This window comes from Eriocheir sinensis, chromosome 51 (assembly GCF_024679095.1).
Source record: "Eriocheir sinensis breed Jianghai 21 chromosome 51, ASM2467909v1, whole genome shotgun sequence".
Classification (NCBI taxonomy): domain Eukaryota; kingdom Metazoa; phylum Arthropoda; class Malacostraca; order Decapoda; family Varunidae; genus Eriocheir; species Eriocheir sinensis.
The window spans coordinates 1590542-1606039 of NC_066559.1; the positions used below are offsets into that span (position 1 = coordinate 1590542).

General features: G+C 45.9%; 1 protein-coding gene and 1 long non-coding RNA gene across 4 annotated transcripts in view; one reads left to right on the top strand and one right to left on the bottom strand.

Annotated features, from left to right (window-relative positions):
- LOC126982509 (uncharacterized) lies at positions 1-6221 on the top strand. Its single transcript, XR_007735204.1, has 2 exons — positions 1-6032; positions 6131-6221. It is a non-coding gene; the product is annotated as an uncharacterized LOC126982509 (long non-coding RNA).
- The window catches only part of LOC126982508 (cholesterol 7-desaturase nvd-like), a 23920-nt gene continuing 13690 nt past the window's right edge, over positions 5269-15498 (bottom strand). For all 3 annotated transcript variants that reach the window (XM_050834613.1, XM_050834615.1, XM_050834614.1), the window contains 6 exons: positions 13908-14118; positions 12630-12808; positions 10492-10593; positions 9752-9901; positions 7638-7811; positions 5269-6459 (listed from right to left, as the gene is read on the bottom strand). In XM_050834613.1, the coding sequence (XP_050690570.1) occupies positions 6295-6459; positions 7638-7811; positions 9752-9901; positions 10492-10593; positions 12630-12808; positions 13908-14118 (981 nt within the window). In that variant the 3' untranslated portion in view covers positions 5269-6294. The remainder of the gene's footprint in view (positions 6460-7637; positions 7812-9751; positions 9902-10491; positions 10594-12629; positions 12809-13907; positions 14119-15498) is intronic.

Genomic DNA, 15498 nt, shown 5'->3' on the forward strand with positions numbered 1-15498 from the left:
GTCAAGGCATGGGTGGGTGGTGGGTGGATGGGTGACTACTGGTTCCATACACGTTTTTTAATTGTTACCTATTGTTGATTATTGTTACTGAACTAGAATAAGAGTTGATTATGAACGAATTCAAAGACTATAAATAATCCTAAGATCCTTCCTCGGTGATGAGACACTGTGCCGACTCTGGGCCACGACAACCCAGCGACTTCTGCATTTGACAAGTTGGTTCCCACGCTCCAAGAAGGGGGGGGAGAGGTTTTATTGGGGTCTTGGTGTCTTGCCGACTGTCTGGGACATTCTGCCAACTAGCTGCCAGCATGCCGTGCTAACCCTCACGACTCCAGACTCCCGTCACGACGTCGGCGCAGCATTCGGCAACAGTCTCAAGACCTCTTTCAAGACATGCCCGACCCTTTCACATCAACACCCAAGACCTCGTGTACCCTAGAGTCGTGGGTAGTCGTGGCCCAGAGTCGGCACAGTGTGAACGGGGCTTATGATTATATAAAAAAGGAGGAAGGAAAGAGGCGGCGAAAGAGAAATAAAGGAGAAATGTAAAGAGGGAGGGGGACAAAGAATGGTGGAAGGAAGCGATCTCCTTCCGTCTCTCTATGCCTCTCCTCCTTTCTTCCTTTCATCCAAATACGCAGCTTCCCTCTTCAAAAGTCCACCGTGTCATCGTTCTCTTGGCTGGCTGCTTCTTCCTCATTCCTTCTCGCAATCTCCCCCTTTAATCCCCCCTTCTCTGCATTAGGTGTCAATTCTTTGCTCTTTTTTGTTACGTAACCATTTTTTGTGCTCACCTTTCCGTCACCCTTTTCCTCTTCTACTCGATTTCAAGTTTGCCACAGCTCGCCGAGTAATTTTTGAATGTGAAAAATCATCTTTACTGCTGTCAGGTCAGAGACCCTACGGGGTGTGCCCAGCGTATTATGGAGGTGATTATCATTGCAATGGAGGCACACACTTCATGTACTTTCTCTACTCACCATGTCAAAACGCCCTGGTTTAATCATGTTTGTTCACAAAAGGTAACTGAACCTTCGAGTTCCTGTTAATCATACACTTTTTATTTCTGCAGAAATCGAGCCAAATTTATTCTTCGACTTACTAAAAACTCTTTCATCAACAGAAAATGTCAAAACCTTGCCAGCTTCAATTTCTCTAAAGACTTCTGGTATCTAGTTAAAATATCTTCATGAAATTTGCTTTTTCATCCTTCGTCACGAGCCTGGCCGCCCATCTCGCCCGGTGAGACGGGGAGAAGTGGGCGCTGCCTCTCAGCCGCTGCTCCAAGGTTCCTCCTTTCTCCTCCTTCGTCTGAGGAACGCAATGAGGGAAACAACAAATGCCCCAAATTATTTATTAAGAGGAATAACACAAAAGACCGGGTTTTCAGTTACAAAACATTATGTTATTACAACGATTTTCATGTGAATTCAATCGACGACCAGAGAAAAGGGCGATGCCAAAGAATGTTTCACGGAAAGGATGACCTTGGTACCGAGCAGGAGTGGAGTGCTTTGCTTGCTCTCTCTTTCCTGTCTTCCTAAACCGCTCTGCGTGCGATAGATTTGAGCAGATCATTTTTTATATAATTCTATTTTGCACATAAAGGATATATAATGATAAAAAATTATGAAAAAAACGGAATAACGTGAGAATAATAACACGAAGGGCAAAGAATAAATAATCTTAATAAAATATTACAACACAAATAAAACTTTGACAAACGACACGCAACGAGGCAATCATGACTAAAATATATACGTGAAAAACAAGAGAGAAAACTACAAACAAAACAAAAGCAAAAACAACAACAACAACAAAAAAAACAAACAAACAAGAAACTGAAACAAGTAGTTAAAGACATTAAAAGGTATGAATAACAAAACCCTAATGTATAATAATAATAATAATAATAATAATAATAATAATAATAATAATAATAATAATAATAATAATAATAATAGTAAGATATAATAATAATAATAATAATAATAATAATAATAATAATAATAATAATAATAATAATAACAACAACAACAACAACAACAACAACAACAACATGATGGTGAAAATAATAAATCACAGTGACATCAAGAAAAAGACGAAATTTAATAATACATTGGCCTTTAGAGTCAGGGTGGCAGCCAGGGAAGGAAAGGAGACAAATAATAGTATCGTGACTTGCTCGAACACGCGTGACACGACTCTGAGGATAAATATCAAATGAAATGACAAAGTGGCGTGACGGAGGACACGTGATAAATGAATGATTCAACGTGGCACAACTTGGGCCAGCAAGAGTCCTAACGTGACTTTTCAACTCCAATAAAAGCTTGGCCCTTCCAGCTCCCCGAACAATGATATGGGTGCGTCGTATTAGTCTTTCGCCCGCTGTTATAAGAAGGTTTAGGGTGCGGTTAAGTTGCGTATGGAGGTGCTCGACGTGGGTTACTACTAAGTCTATATACACCAAGTGAAGTCATACGTAGGTTTGTGGGAGGAGACACGGCAGAGGCGTGGTTTATGCGTGACACTACTTGGAGCCAAACTAGAGAATGTAGAAACAGGGATTTAGAGAAAACGAGTTAAGGCGGACTGATTTAAATCAATCACTTCATCATGCCCTCCCTCACCCCACACCGCCGTTTGTAGGCATTGGAATTACAGTCACGCAATAGCACAATAAAAAGACATATTTTTTCGTCAGTGGCTTGCCTGAACGCGCTGTGAAAGAAGGCGAGAATGGCAGAATGCACATCCAGAGTGCACACACGGCCCCAACTTTAGTCACCCCTGAACTGGCGGGTATTTTTTTTTTTTTTGTTTCAAGTGACGTCATCCCGCTGCTCCGCCCCAAAACGCCGAAAGTTAGTCCCTTTTGAAGCATTTTACACTAAAGCTATAAATTATGGACAATGTGTTTCGTAGCCTGGGACCAAAAGGATGAAGAGAGGGAAGGGTGGAGGAGGAGGAGGAGGAGGAGGAGGAGGAGGGGAAAAAAAAAAAAAAAAGTCCTGTCATCCTGCCACCTGATTCCCTTTATTTCATCCTCTTGCATTTGTTACATTTGTGGTGGTGGTGGTAGTAGTGGTGGTGGTGGTGGTGGCGGAAGTGGTGGTAGTAATAGTAGTAGTAGTAGTAGCAGTAGTAGAAGTGGTGGTGGTGGTGTGGATTGGTTTTGTTGTTTTGTTTTTGCAGTTTTTGTTTTTGTTGTTGTTGTTGTTATTGTTGTTGTTGGTGCTGGTGGTGGTACTGTTCTTGATACGTACACAAGTAAACATTAACAGAACAGAATGGCGTGAAAAAAATAAAATAAAAACGTATCTGAAGATGACTGAATACGCACATAAGGTAAGGACGTGCATGAAAAGTACACACACACACACACACACACACACACACACACACACACACACACACACACACACACACACACAAGTAGGAAATACAGATAAACGGATAATAAATAGAATCATACATTAATGGCCACATAACTGAACAAACAAACAACAAAATATGAAAATGAGAATGAAAACAAACTCATGATTTCGAGATATGATTCTTAACTTATAAAATCAGGGTCCTGCAACTAATCGCAAAACAACAACAACGAAACACGAAAATAAATGATGTGATGGCATGTATGTAATCTATGTACGAGAAGCGTACGGCGTCGTAAATATAGCAATCGACCCTCGATTTCCCGGACTAATAGGGGGAGCACCTGGCCGGGAACCACAAAAGTCCGGGAATCGGAAATCGCTACAGTCCGCGGCCGTTACCAAACTCTTCGGCCCCGCAGTCACCAATACCTAGTACCTGCTCCGGACTCTAACCGCATTTTGTTAAAAAGAAACATCGTCGGCGGCGGTCGCGAAGTGTCTGCCATTTTCTTTTCGACTCCAGGCGTTTGAGCATATTATACTACTGTGAATTATTTACGAATGCATGTCTTTCTATAAAAAAACAGCCAATGAAAGTATCAAGCGGGCAATAAAAACTGTATCCTGTACAAGCAGCTGTTCAGTTGGAACAAGTAAACAAACAGACGCAGCGCCAGCGGCGACGATGCAGCGTTCGCCATTTTTGAGCCCTTTGGGTGGGCAATAACATTATAACAAAGCGAATTATTTCTGTACTAATGTTAACCGTTTAAGTGTTATTTTTAAGGTGGCGAGTGGTAAGTGTTATTTTTAAAGGCGCGAACTGTCATCTCACTCGTCGCAGGGCCGGCGTTACCGTGTCCTGCGTCACCAGTTGATTGTAGTAGGTGAGATAACAAAATAGCCTTCAGTCCAGTGAGGTAGTTGATGTGTGGCCGAGCGGAAGCCGTTATAAGTTCACTTAATTCACTCTCTCTCTGGTATATTACAAGTGTGATGAGTTTTAACTATATTAACAGTTTTACACAAGTTACAAAGTTTATATGAGCGGTCACACGAAATGAAAGCCAGCCACACCCAGCGCGCGGACGGAGGAGCTCCGCCGCCACCCTTCACCCGTCTGCTTCTCTCTGTATTCACATGCAAACGTAAGGTCACAGCGCGGCCGCTTAAAAGCATGAGACAACAATTAACAAATATGTCCGGTGCGTGCGGCCACCAAGCCAGAGTTACTGCGAAGACTGATGGCATGGCCGGACATCTGTTTCGATACCCGGGCTTGGTCAGGCATATGTCCGGGACACAGCTGGGCCCCATATTCTTGGCTCGGATTTCTATTCAACTCCCTGACTTGACCGCGCATATGTCCGACAATTGCAGGGCCCCGAAATTTGTCTCCGGCAAATCCGATATCAGGAAAATCGAGGGTCGAATGTAGTTAAATATGATGCCAAGCAGAACTAGTAAACCAACCTGAAATACACATTATATAGCCTGCTGATTGTGTGTGTGTGTGTGTGTGTGTGTGTGTGTGTGTGTGTGTGTGTGTGTGTGTGTGTGTGTGTGTGTGTCAGCATCCTTCTACTTTCACTCTTTTCTTCCCTTCCCGTCTCATTCCAGGAGTCCTAAATTCAGTTATAGTGGACGGAGAACGTGTTGGAAAGCAAGAGAGTAGAGACAAGGGAACTACTTAAGGTTAAAAGAAAATGAGTAGAAGAAGGTTACGGCTGATGAATGGATGGGAAAAGAACGAGGGAGGTAAGAAATGGGAGAGGAAGAAGAGAAGAAATGCGAGGAAGGAGAGGGACGGGAAGGAATGAGCGGAGGTCGTTGGATTACTAAAAAACAAAATACAAAGCCTCTATCTAAACATACATAAAACAACGTAGTGAGTATTTATTTGTCTTTTCATTATTACAAACTTAAGACTAAACTAGAATTATGGAATGGCAGAATGAAAATAGATTTGTCATGGTAGTTTGCACAGTTATGGAGAAGGGGGTAGAAGAGGAGGAGGAGGAGGAGGAGGAAGAGGAAGAAGAGGAAGAAGAGGAAGAGGAGGAAGAGGAAGCAGAAGAAGAAGATGAGGAAGAAGAAGAAGAAGAAGAAGAAGAAGAAGAAGAAGAAGAAGCAGAAGAAGAAAAAGAAGAAGAAGAAGAAGAAGAAGAAGAGGAAGAGGAAGAGAAGCAGTAAATCAAGGTTCTTCACATTTCCTTACAAGCTATGCGTGACTATTATTACACCTTATCCATTGTACGCACAACGGTACAACCAGCATTTTTTTTGTTTTTATTTTATTTACATTTTATTTTCCGTCACAGGCAACAGATATTTCTCCGTCACCACAAAATCACCACACCACCACCGCTGCACAACCCTACCACCACCATCACCACCACCACCACCATTCATTATTCACATCTATACTAAACAGGAACAGCAGCATCACCGCACTGCCCCACTTACTGCTTGAGGTTGAGGAGAGGAAGGAAAGGAGGGAGAGGATGAGTAGATGAAGGGATGGGTGAATGGAGGGAAGGGGGGAGAAAGACAAGGAGAGAAGGGAGAAAGGAAGGAAGGAAGGAACGAAGGAAGGAAGGATGGAAGTAAGGAGGGAAGGAAGGCAGGGAGGGAGAGGATGAGTAGGTGAAGGGATGGGTTAATGGAGGGAAGGGGGGAGAAAGACAAGGAGAGAAGGGAGGAAGGAAGGAAGGAAGGAACGAAGGAAGGGAGAAGATGAGTAGATGAAGGGATGGGTGAATGGAGGGAAGGGGGGAGAAAGACAAGGAGAGAAAGAAGGAAGAGAGGAAGGAAGGAAGGGAGGGAGGGATGCAACCAGGGATGAAGAGGTGTTCTTTCACATTCACACCCATTCCTTCGCCTCTCATCGTGGCGACCATCACCCCCATTACCAATCGAGGCTGTTTTCGTTGGTGAAGGAGAACTTTGGGCTGTTCTCGGAGTAGAACTGACTATACCAGCGCCGGAACTTGACGATGAAGCGATCCTCGGACACCAGAAGCGGTTGGGAGAGGTACTGTTTGTTGTTCCACACCATGATGTCCCGCTCGAACTGAGGGGAACAAAGATCTTAAGGGCTTGGCTTGTTAAGATGAAGGAAAGAGATCAAAGGCTAACATATACGGTGAAGGAAAGGGCCCAAGAGTTAAACATTTACGGTAAAGTTGAGATCTATCAAATGTACAGCTCATGCAAAGATACACAAGATTAGTAAAGTAATACAACACTCTATGTTCAACCATTTACACCAAGCATGTCAGGGACGAAGGCGGGAGGGTGTTCCCTTCTTGACTTGCGCTTTGACAAGTGACGTGACATGTCAGGAGAACCAAGGTAAAGAGAATAGAAGGTAGGTTCACCAGGGGGGGGCGACGTACCTAAATTTGTCTCTTCTGCGCATGACGTCACGTGAAATATGACTCAGGGGTCTGGGCATGGAAGAGAAGTCAATCTTGCGCGCACCAGCCTCCTGACTTGAGCTCCTCACTCACTCAATAGGAAACTTAGCTAAAGTGTGTTTTGTTTCAATATGCCAACTATTTGTATTGTGCGCGGTTGTCGAGAAGTTTATGTGATAAATTTCGCCAAGTTCAGATTTATAAATAAAATGACTGCTTTGTACTAATTCTTTCGTTGAGATTATGGTGTATTTTATAAACACCAGCGCCTTCGTGGTGCAGCCTAGTGGTTGGCACGCCTAGCTGCGAATCCATTGACCTGGGTAGTCGCCGCGCAGCCCATCCAGCTGTTCTTCCTCCCTTTCAGTTTGGTCAGTTAACGGGTACCCGGGGTAGTCTAAGGAAAGTAAAGTGTGCCAACCCGGATATTGCACTGGCTCTGTGTTTCGGCCCGGAACTTTTGGGGTGATGGGTTCTCACCCCTCACAGGCACAAGTGCCAATGCGACAAAGATGAGCACCGACGCCACGCGCAGCTATAGCGTATGCCCCAACTTTACCTTTACCTTACCTTACACACTTCTGAATACATTAACATTAATATATAATAAAATTAATAATTTATAATACCACTGACGATTACACTCAAAATATATTGTGCGGGTAGGATATAGGCAGATACTGTGGGTGCAAGGCGGGTGTGGGGAGTGACACTGCGGGTACGGGTCACATGCTAAATATTCATGTGGGTGCGGGGCGGGCATATCGCCTCCTCCGTCTCCCACACACCAACCACACACCCTCCACTCCAACACACACACACACACACTCACATGTCTCGCCTCGGACTCGATGACAAACTTGGCGATGGGCGCGATGAAGGTGCGGGACGAGAAGAACTGATGCACCACCTTCTGCCGCAGCGGCTCGAGGGGCGTCACCGTCTGCACCAGCACGCCGGAGCCCACAAAGGTGTTGAAGTACAGGTACACCACGCCCGGACCCAGCTGGGGGGACAGGTGTGGAAATGAACACAAGGGAAGGAGGTGAGGACAGGTGAAGAGGGGAAAGAAAGATGAGCGATAAGGGAAGGAGAGAAGAAAGAGATAGGTGAACAAAGGGGAGAGAGGGAGAGGGGCAGGAGAACAGGGGAGAGGAAGGTAAGGAAAAATGGAAGGAAGAGAGAAGTGAAATGAGATAGGCGGACAAAGGGAAGGGGGAGAGAGGGAAGCAGAGGGGAGAGAAATATGAGGGAGAAGGGAAGGAGAGAGAAGGAAAGAGAAGGTGGACAGAGAGAATGAAGGGAGGGAAGATTAAGAAGTAAAGATTAAGTAAGGAGGGAAGGGATACGTGAACACAAGGGAGGGAGACGGGGGAAAAGTCGAAGATTTACATAGATATTCAGACCACACAGACCCTATGGTCCAGACTAGGTGGTCTGTCCTTAAACCTAAGTGAATTTATATTCATCAGGTGGCACCAGCACTTTGCATTTCTACTTTAGTAAATAATTAGTTGAAGAAAGTGTCGATTGGGCTTATTTAAAAAAAAAAGCAGGTGTTGCACTGGACCACTGAAGGTGGAAGCTTACTCCATTCTCGCACTACAACGTTGGTGAAGAATAATTTGGTGCAGTCTGAATTTACATGTTTACACATAAATTTTGTGCCATTATTTCTCGTTTGCACAGTATCATCGATCATAAACAATTTTGATTTGTCCACATTCGTAAAGCCATGAAGTATTTTAAAGCATTCGATCAGTTTTCCTCGGAGGCGACGTTTCTCAAGAGAGAACTTAAGGGTTGAGAGCCTTTCGTCGTAAGTATTGTTGCGCAAGGAAGAGATAATTTTTGTTTCTCGACGTTGAACACCTTCTAATTTAGCAATGTCCTTTGCACGTTGGGGAGACCAAATCTGAACTGCATATTCCAAGTGAGGTCTTAACTAAACTATTGTAAAGCGGGAGTATTATTTCTTTATTTTTAATAAAAAGTTTCTCTTAATGGAGCCCAGCATTCTGTTCGCTTTATTTGCTGCGTCAATGCATTGCTGTGAGAATTTGAGGTTTGAAGCGATTATGACACCCAGGGGAAGATAAGCGAGCGGGAAAAGGGCAATAAAATAGGAGGGAAAAAATAGGAAAGGGATAGAAATACATACGTGGAGTAGGAGGAACCAGGTTACAAGATGAAGAGGGGAAGGAGAAGACTAAAGGGGCTATTACACTGGGCAAATTTTCCGTGGATCTTCAGTCAGACCACGATTTCCGCTGGCGTGGTTCTCATATTTCCGTGGTTTTCTGACGTGTCCACGATCTTCCAAAGCTACGGTAGATTTCACCGAAGAACGACGGTATTACTCACCATCATCATCAGCAGCAGCAATAACAAGAAACAAGAAGAAGAGGAAGAAGCTACACCCTTCTGTCCCTACATTCACACAGCTATGAGTGCTGATGCCTGGACCAAGTGAGTGAAAACGGGGGTACAAACAGGGACGTCAGCCATACTTGTTGTGAAAATGTGTCGGTCAAGACCACGGTACACTGAGAGAGTGCGAGGCAAGTGTGATAGGAGGACGACGGTAGTATGTCCACGTAGGCAAAAATCCACGATATTATGACTGAAGATCCACGGAAAATCAAATAAAATGGGAGAGAGGAGTGAAGGGGTAGGTGGGAAGGGGGTCCATATTGAGGGAACCAATATGTAAAGAAAGGGAAGAAGTAGAGGAAGGGATGAGATAAGTGAAAGGGAGGTAAAGGCGAATGCAAACAGTGAATAAGGAAAGGGAAGAAGTAAATAAACAGTAGTAAAGGGTGAAGGGATGGATGAGAGAGGGAAAAGTTAAATTAGATGTAAATAAATAAAAAAATACTCAAACCCACACTTCCACCCCCCCACAACAACTCACACATACATCCCCCAACCCTTCCCCCCACGTACCTGTTCAACCTTGACCGTCATGGAGAAGAGCTTGAGTCTGCCGCCGAATAGGGAGAAGGCGTGGGTGACGGTGAGGTCCGCGACGTGGGGTTCCGGCTCGCCACGCGCCTGCCACTCCCCGCTCCACGAGTGTTTGGCTATGTCCAGCAACTGAGGGGAGCCGAGAGAACGTGAGGGGAAGGAAGGGAGGAAAGGGTAAGGTAAGGGGAAAAGGGGGAAGGTAAGGGGAGCAGGAGATATAAGGAGAGAGTGAAGGAGAATGAGTTAAAAGTGAGGGGAGGGGGGAGTGAGGGGAAGCTAAGGTGAACGAGGGTGAGGTGAAGGAAAGGTAAGGGGAGAAGGAAAGAGGTGAAAGTAAGAAGAGTCGTGAGAAAGTGAGGGGAGGGTAAGGGAAGCAAAGGAAGGCGAGGGAGAGGTAAAGGATTGCATATACAGTGAAGGAGATTGAAAAAAAAAATGGGAGAATGAGGGAGAGTGGAGGAAGGAAATGACAAGGAAGTGAAGGGAGGTGAGGAAAGTCTCTGGGCCATATTCTTAAACATTCCTGCGACCAAACTCACATATTTGACACGGGTTTCGTAGGAGTTTGGGGCATTTCCAGGGGTAGTTTAATGACCCTAGTTATAGTTTGACCCCTCCTCCGTACAAAGAACATAAGAAAACACTCATGAGACCGCAATTGATGTCCTTTTCGGCTTTTTGAAATCTCTCTCTCTCTCTCTCTCTCTCTCTCTCCTCACCGTGTTGTAGGCGAAGATGTCCCTGAGGTCGGCGCCCTTGAAGATGCTGGGCACGTGCAGGTGGCCGAGGTGAGCCACGTCAGCGCCGTTCTCAGGCATCTCCTGCAACAAACGTGCGTCAGTGTGGTGACGAGAATAATGAAGATGAGATGAGGATGATAATAATAATAACAATAATACTAATGATAATTATACACCTATATTTCGTATAAGAGAACCATATCCGGGGTACAATCTATTTATTGGCTTATAATCCTCAAACACACATACATGTCACATATCTCACATCCACATCTTCGACACATCCGCTGAGAAGACGGCGACACACTCGGCAAAATTCGACTAGAGCGGCGGGGAATTTGGAGGCTACTTTAGGTCAACAGGCCAACACGCGGCGGCTCCCGAGAACTAGTTACATATCATACTGCAATCTCGATCCATAACTCTATTTATTTTGGACCTTCAATTGAGATTTTCGATTGTATTGGCTTTCTCAACAAAGATATATTTTTTTTACGTCTATGCCTATAGCGCCGGTAGGCTTGCTTGAGGGGCCTGGATGGTATTCGGCCCCAGCCCGTCATGGCGCAGGCAAGTGTTTATTGTGGCGCCATCTTCTCTTGGCTCATGCTGGCCCCCGGAACTCCTTCTTGATTCACTTGGACGGTTTACTCTAGAGTCCGTGTTGATGGGTGGTCTTCAGGACAGCATGTGGGTGACTGAAAAATCCGAGGTGGTAGCGTGGGGATTCGAACTCGTGTCGTCCATCACGTGGTGAATAAGGGCCCAGCACGCTACCACTCAGCCACCGCCTACCCTATTTGATATATTCCTGTTTAATTCACACCTCTCTGACAATGAAGAATCATATAAATGCCATAACATATAAATTGTTACATATATTTTACCCATGTGTAACTAACAAAGCGACAAATAACCACGTTCAATGTTATTTTTATGTCATGAAAGTAGCAGTTGTTGAAACGCCTCGGCCGTGTCTCCTCCCACAACCCTGCGCATGACTTGACTTGGTGTATATAGACTTAGGTCACAGCAGCGCACTTCACCACAGCTCGTACGGTAGTGGGCGCTGGGATGGGACTGTTTATTTACATCTGACGTTGTTCGTTGGTCACTGCTCGTCAGTGTGAGGACACAACAAACTACTATCACCACCAGCAGCTCGAACTTGTAACGCGTCAGATTTGGCTCAGTGTAACGCCGCCTTTGGTACCGTACATTGCCACGTTACTCATTGGCAGGTGGTCGGTCACACCTGCAACGCATACTTAAACACGTCACGCTTGTAATAAACCTTTCCTGTAAATCTGTCACACATTGCTGCCATATTTTCTTAATACATTAAATTTTGTCACATTTATGGTCATATTTCCAACTACTACAGACGAGACCACATTTTACTTTCACAGTCATGCCCGATTTTCATACACGGCTGTGCCACCGCCTTTCATCTTCCCTTCACTGTCATTGTGCCATCCGCCATAATCCCGTCACGCCTGTCGCTCGTATGATGTCTAATCTCTCTCTCTCTCTCTCTCGTCGTGGGAATGAAGGCGGAATGTCGGAAATCAGAGGCTGCACGTCTATTTGTTCTTGAAAAATGAACTACGCCAAGAAATTCTCTCTCTCTCTCTCTCTCTCTCTCTCTCTCTCTCTCTCTCTCTCTCTCTCTCTCTCTCTCTCTCTCTCTCTCTCTCTCTCTCTCTCTCTCTCTCTCTCTTCCACATTCTCATGGCATAATATACCAATGTTATGGCCACAAATGTCACACGACCTATTAGTTAATGTACCGCCACACCTGTTACACATCAGTCACATACGTCATCCTGTCACACTATCTTATCACACACACACACACACACACACACACACACAGTCATCACACATAATTAGCACGATAAGCTGTGAGTGATAACATACATATCGCTTATCTATTTTTTTCATGAGAAAAGAACTAAGCTGGGGCGGATTATAAATGTGTGTGTGTGTGTGTGTGTGTGAGAGAGAGAGAGAGAGAGAGAGAGAGAGAGAGAGAGAGAGAGAGAGAGAGAGAGAGAGAGAGAGAGAGAGACCAGTGCATCCCCCTCTATACCATCACTATCACTATCTGTCCGTACCTGTATGTGGGCAAGGATCTGGTGTACTGTCCTGCCGCGGTACGTCCAGTTTCCGTTTTCCACCTGCGGCACCTCAGGCAGCTCCCACAAGGGGTCGCGGCCCTCGGCGTCATGCCACACGAAGACAAACCCGCTCAGCTCTCGGCTCTCCCACCGCTTCACGCTGGCCGTCCGGGGCACTGCGGGACAAGGCAGAGCAGAGTGAGAAAGGGGGAAGAGATGTTTTTTTGGAGACAGACGAGCCGAAAAAAATGCCTACAAAATTGTTGCTCCTGAAAAAAAAGGCAGATGACGATGCTAAAAGAGAACATCAGATTGAGTTTATGAGGTCTGATTTGCTTCTCTTAACCCGTCCGCTGCGATTGACACGGATTTGCCTTCACTGGTAGCCTGATAACATATACTCCCAGGTCTTTCTCTGCCTCTGTGGTGTATAGTGGGGTGTTTCCCATGTGGTATTGGTATATTGGATATCCCCTCCCAAGGTGCAGGACTTTACATTTTCTTCATTGAATTCCAGTAGCCACTTTTTACTCCACTCCTGTAGCTTGGTGAGGTCTTCTGGTAGGGGGTCCGCAGCCAAGGGGTTAATAAAGTTATGAGGAAAAACAGAAGGAAGGCTGTCCCAATGCTCCCGTAAAACATAAGGATGGAAGAATGAAAACACTGTCCAACTCTTGCAGGGTGGACAGGGCAGGGCAGGTGACAAGCTAGATGACCTTTCGAGGCACGGCAAGGCACAGTAAGGACGGGGGAAGGGGGGGGAGTATAGGTACGGGGGTAAGTGATGAACTGGCTGTCCGGGGCACTGCGGGGCATGGTAAGGTGAAGGCAGGAAAGGGGAGCAGGTACTGGGGCAAGTCACAAGCTGGCTGCAAGGGGCACAGCAGGGCACGGGAAGGGGCGGGCAGGGAGGGTGACAGTACTTGAGGGGAAGGGACGAGGTACTCACTGAACAGCACATCACACACAGATTCTCTCTCTCTCTCTCTCTCTCTCTCTCTCTCTCTCTCTCTCTCTCTCTCTCTCTCTCTCTCTCTCTCTCTCTGCGCATAAAACTCAAATGTAGACAAGTAAATTCAGACTGCACCAAACTTCAGCAATCTCTCTCTCTCTCTCTCTCTCTCTCTCTCTCTCTCTCTCTCTCTCTCTCTCTCTCTCTCTCTCTCTCTCTCTCTCTCTCTCTCACACACCCACAACCCACACCACACCACACACCCCAACCACAACACCACAAACCACACCCCACCACACCACACCCCAGCCCGCCACACTCACCCTTGGAGGAGTAGGGAATGTCGACACACTTCCCGTCGGAGCCCCTGAAGCGCCAGCCGTGGAAGGGACACTCGAGACAGTCGCCCTTCACCACGCCCCCCACGGCCATGTTCGCCCCGATGTGTGGGCAGTAAGCGTCGGTCACGTGGACCTCGCCGCCGAGCCCCCGGAACACCGCCAGCGTCTGTCCGAACACCTGCACGCTCTTCACCTGTTGGACACACGGCAGAGTGACAAAGATGGACGACACACCTTGACACACACCCCTGCAACACCAAGACACCAGGGGTTCCCAATCATTTCTTACCCATTACCCATTAGCCGTCTTAACATACTGATATTTAGATATTAGTTAGAATGTAAGAAAAAATTCGATTTTAGTTAAACCAAAGGAGTTATTACTAGGAGTAATTAATTTTGCTCCATCTCTCCTCCTCTAAACCTCACCTTCTCTTCTTCACCGAAACGCAGGTCTCGGCGGCTACTGACAGCAACCTCTACTCTGTTCCCTTCTACTATCTCTATCCTAAATTTCAATCCAAAGCTGGATGTTGCGTCTACGTGCGCAACGACATCACTTGTTCTCGTGCCCACGACTTTGACTCTTCTGAATTTTCCACCATCTGGCTAAGACTTCATTGTCATTCTATTACTAAATACATCTGTGCCGTTTATCTCTCACCTAACTCTACTAACTATGTAAAATTCTTTGACTACTTGAACTCTAAAGAGGAGCACATCTTGACCCACTCTTCCTTCGCTGAAATCTCCATCTTGGGAGATTTCAATGTTCACCACAAGCTTTGGCATTATTCAACTTCTTTCAACAGAAGACCTTCCCAACAGGAATTACAAGACTCCAGACTGGAGGCTGCAGAACGCTTAGCCTCAGACCTTGCTATCATTTCTTATTGGGGTAAAAGGAACCTTGTGTCCTTCAATGCCTCAAAAACCCAATTTCTCCACCTATCAACTCGACACAATTTTCCAAACACCTATCCCCTATTCTTCAACAACACGCAGCTGTCACCTTCTTCAACACTAAACATCCTCGGTCTGTCCTTAACTCAAAATCTTAGCTGAAAACCACATCTCTCACTAAATCAGCTTCCTCGAGGTTGGGCGCTCTGTATCGTCTCCGCCAGTTCTTCTTCCCCGCACAGTTGCTATCCATATACAGGGGCCTTGTCCGCCCTCGTATGGAGTATGCATCTCACGTGTGTGTGTGTGTGTGTGTGTGTGTGTGTGTGTGTGTGTGTGTGTGTGTGTGTGTGTGTGTGTGAGGGGGGGGGGCTCCACTCAAAAAGCTCTCTTGGACAGAGTGGAGTCTAAGGCTCTTCGTCTCATCAGCTCTCCTCCTCTTACTGATAGTCTTCTACCTCTTAAATTCCGCCGCCATGTTGCCTCTCTTTCTATCTTCTATCGATATTTTCATGCTGACTGCTCTTCTGAACTTGCTAACTACATGCCTCCCCCCCTCCCGCGGCCTCGCCGCACACGACTTTCTACTCAAGCTCATCCCTTTACTGTCCAAATCCCTTACACATGAGTTAACCAGCATTTTCACTCTTTCATCCCTCACGCTAGAAAG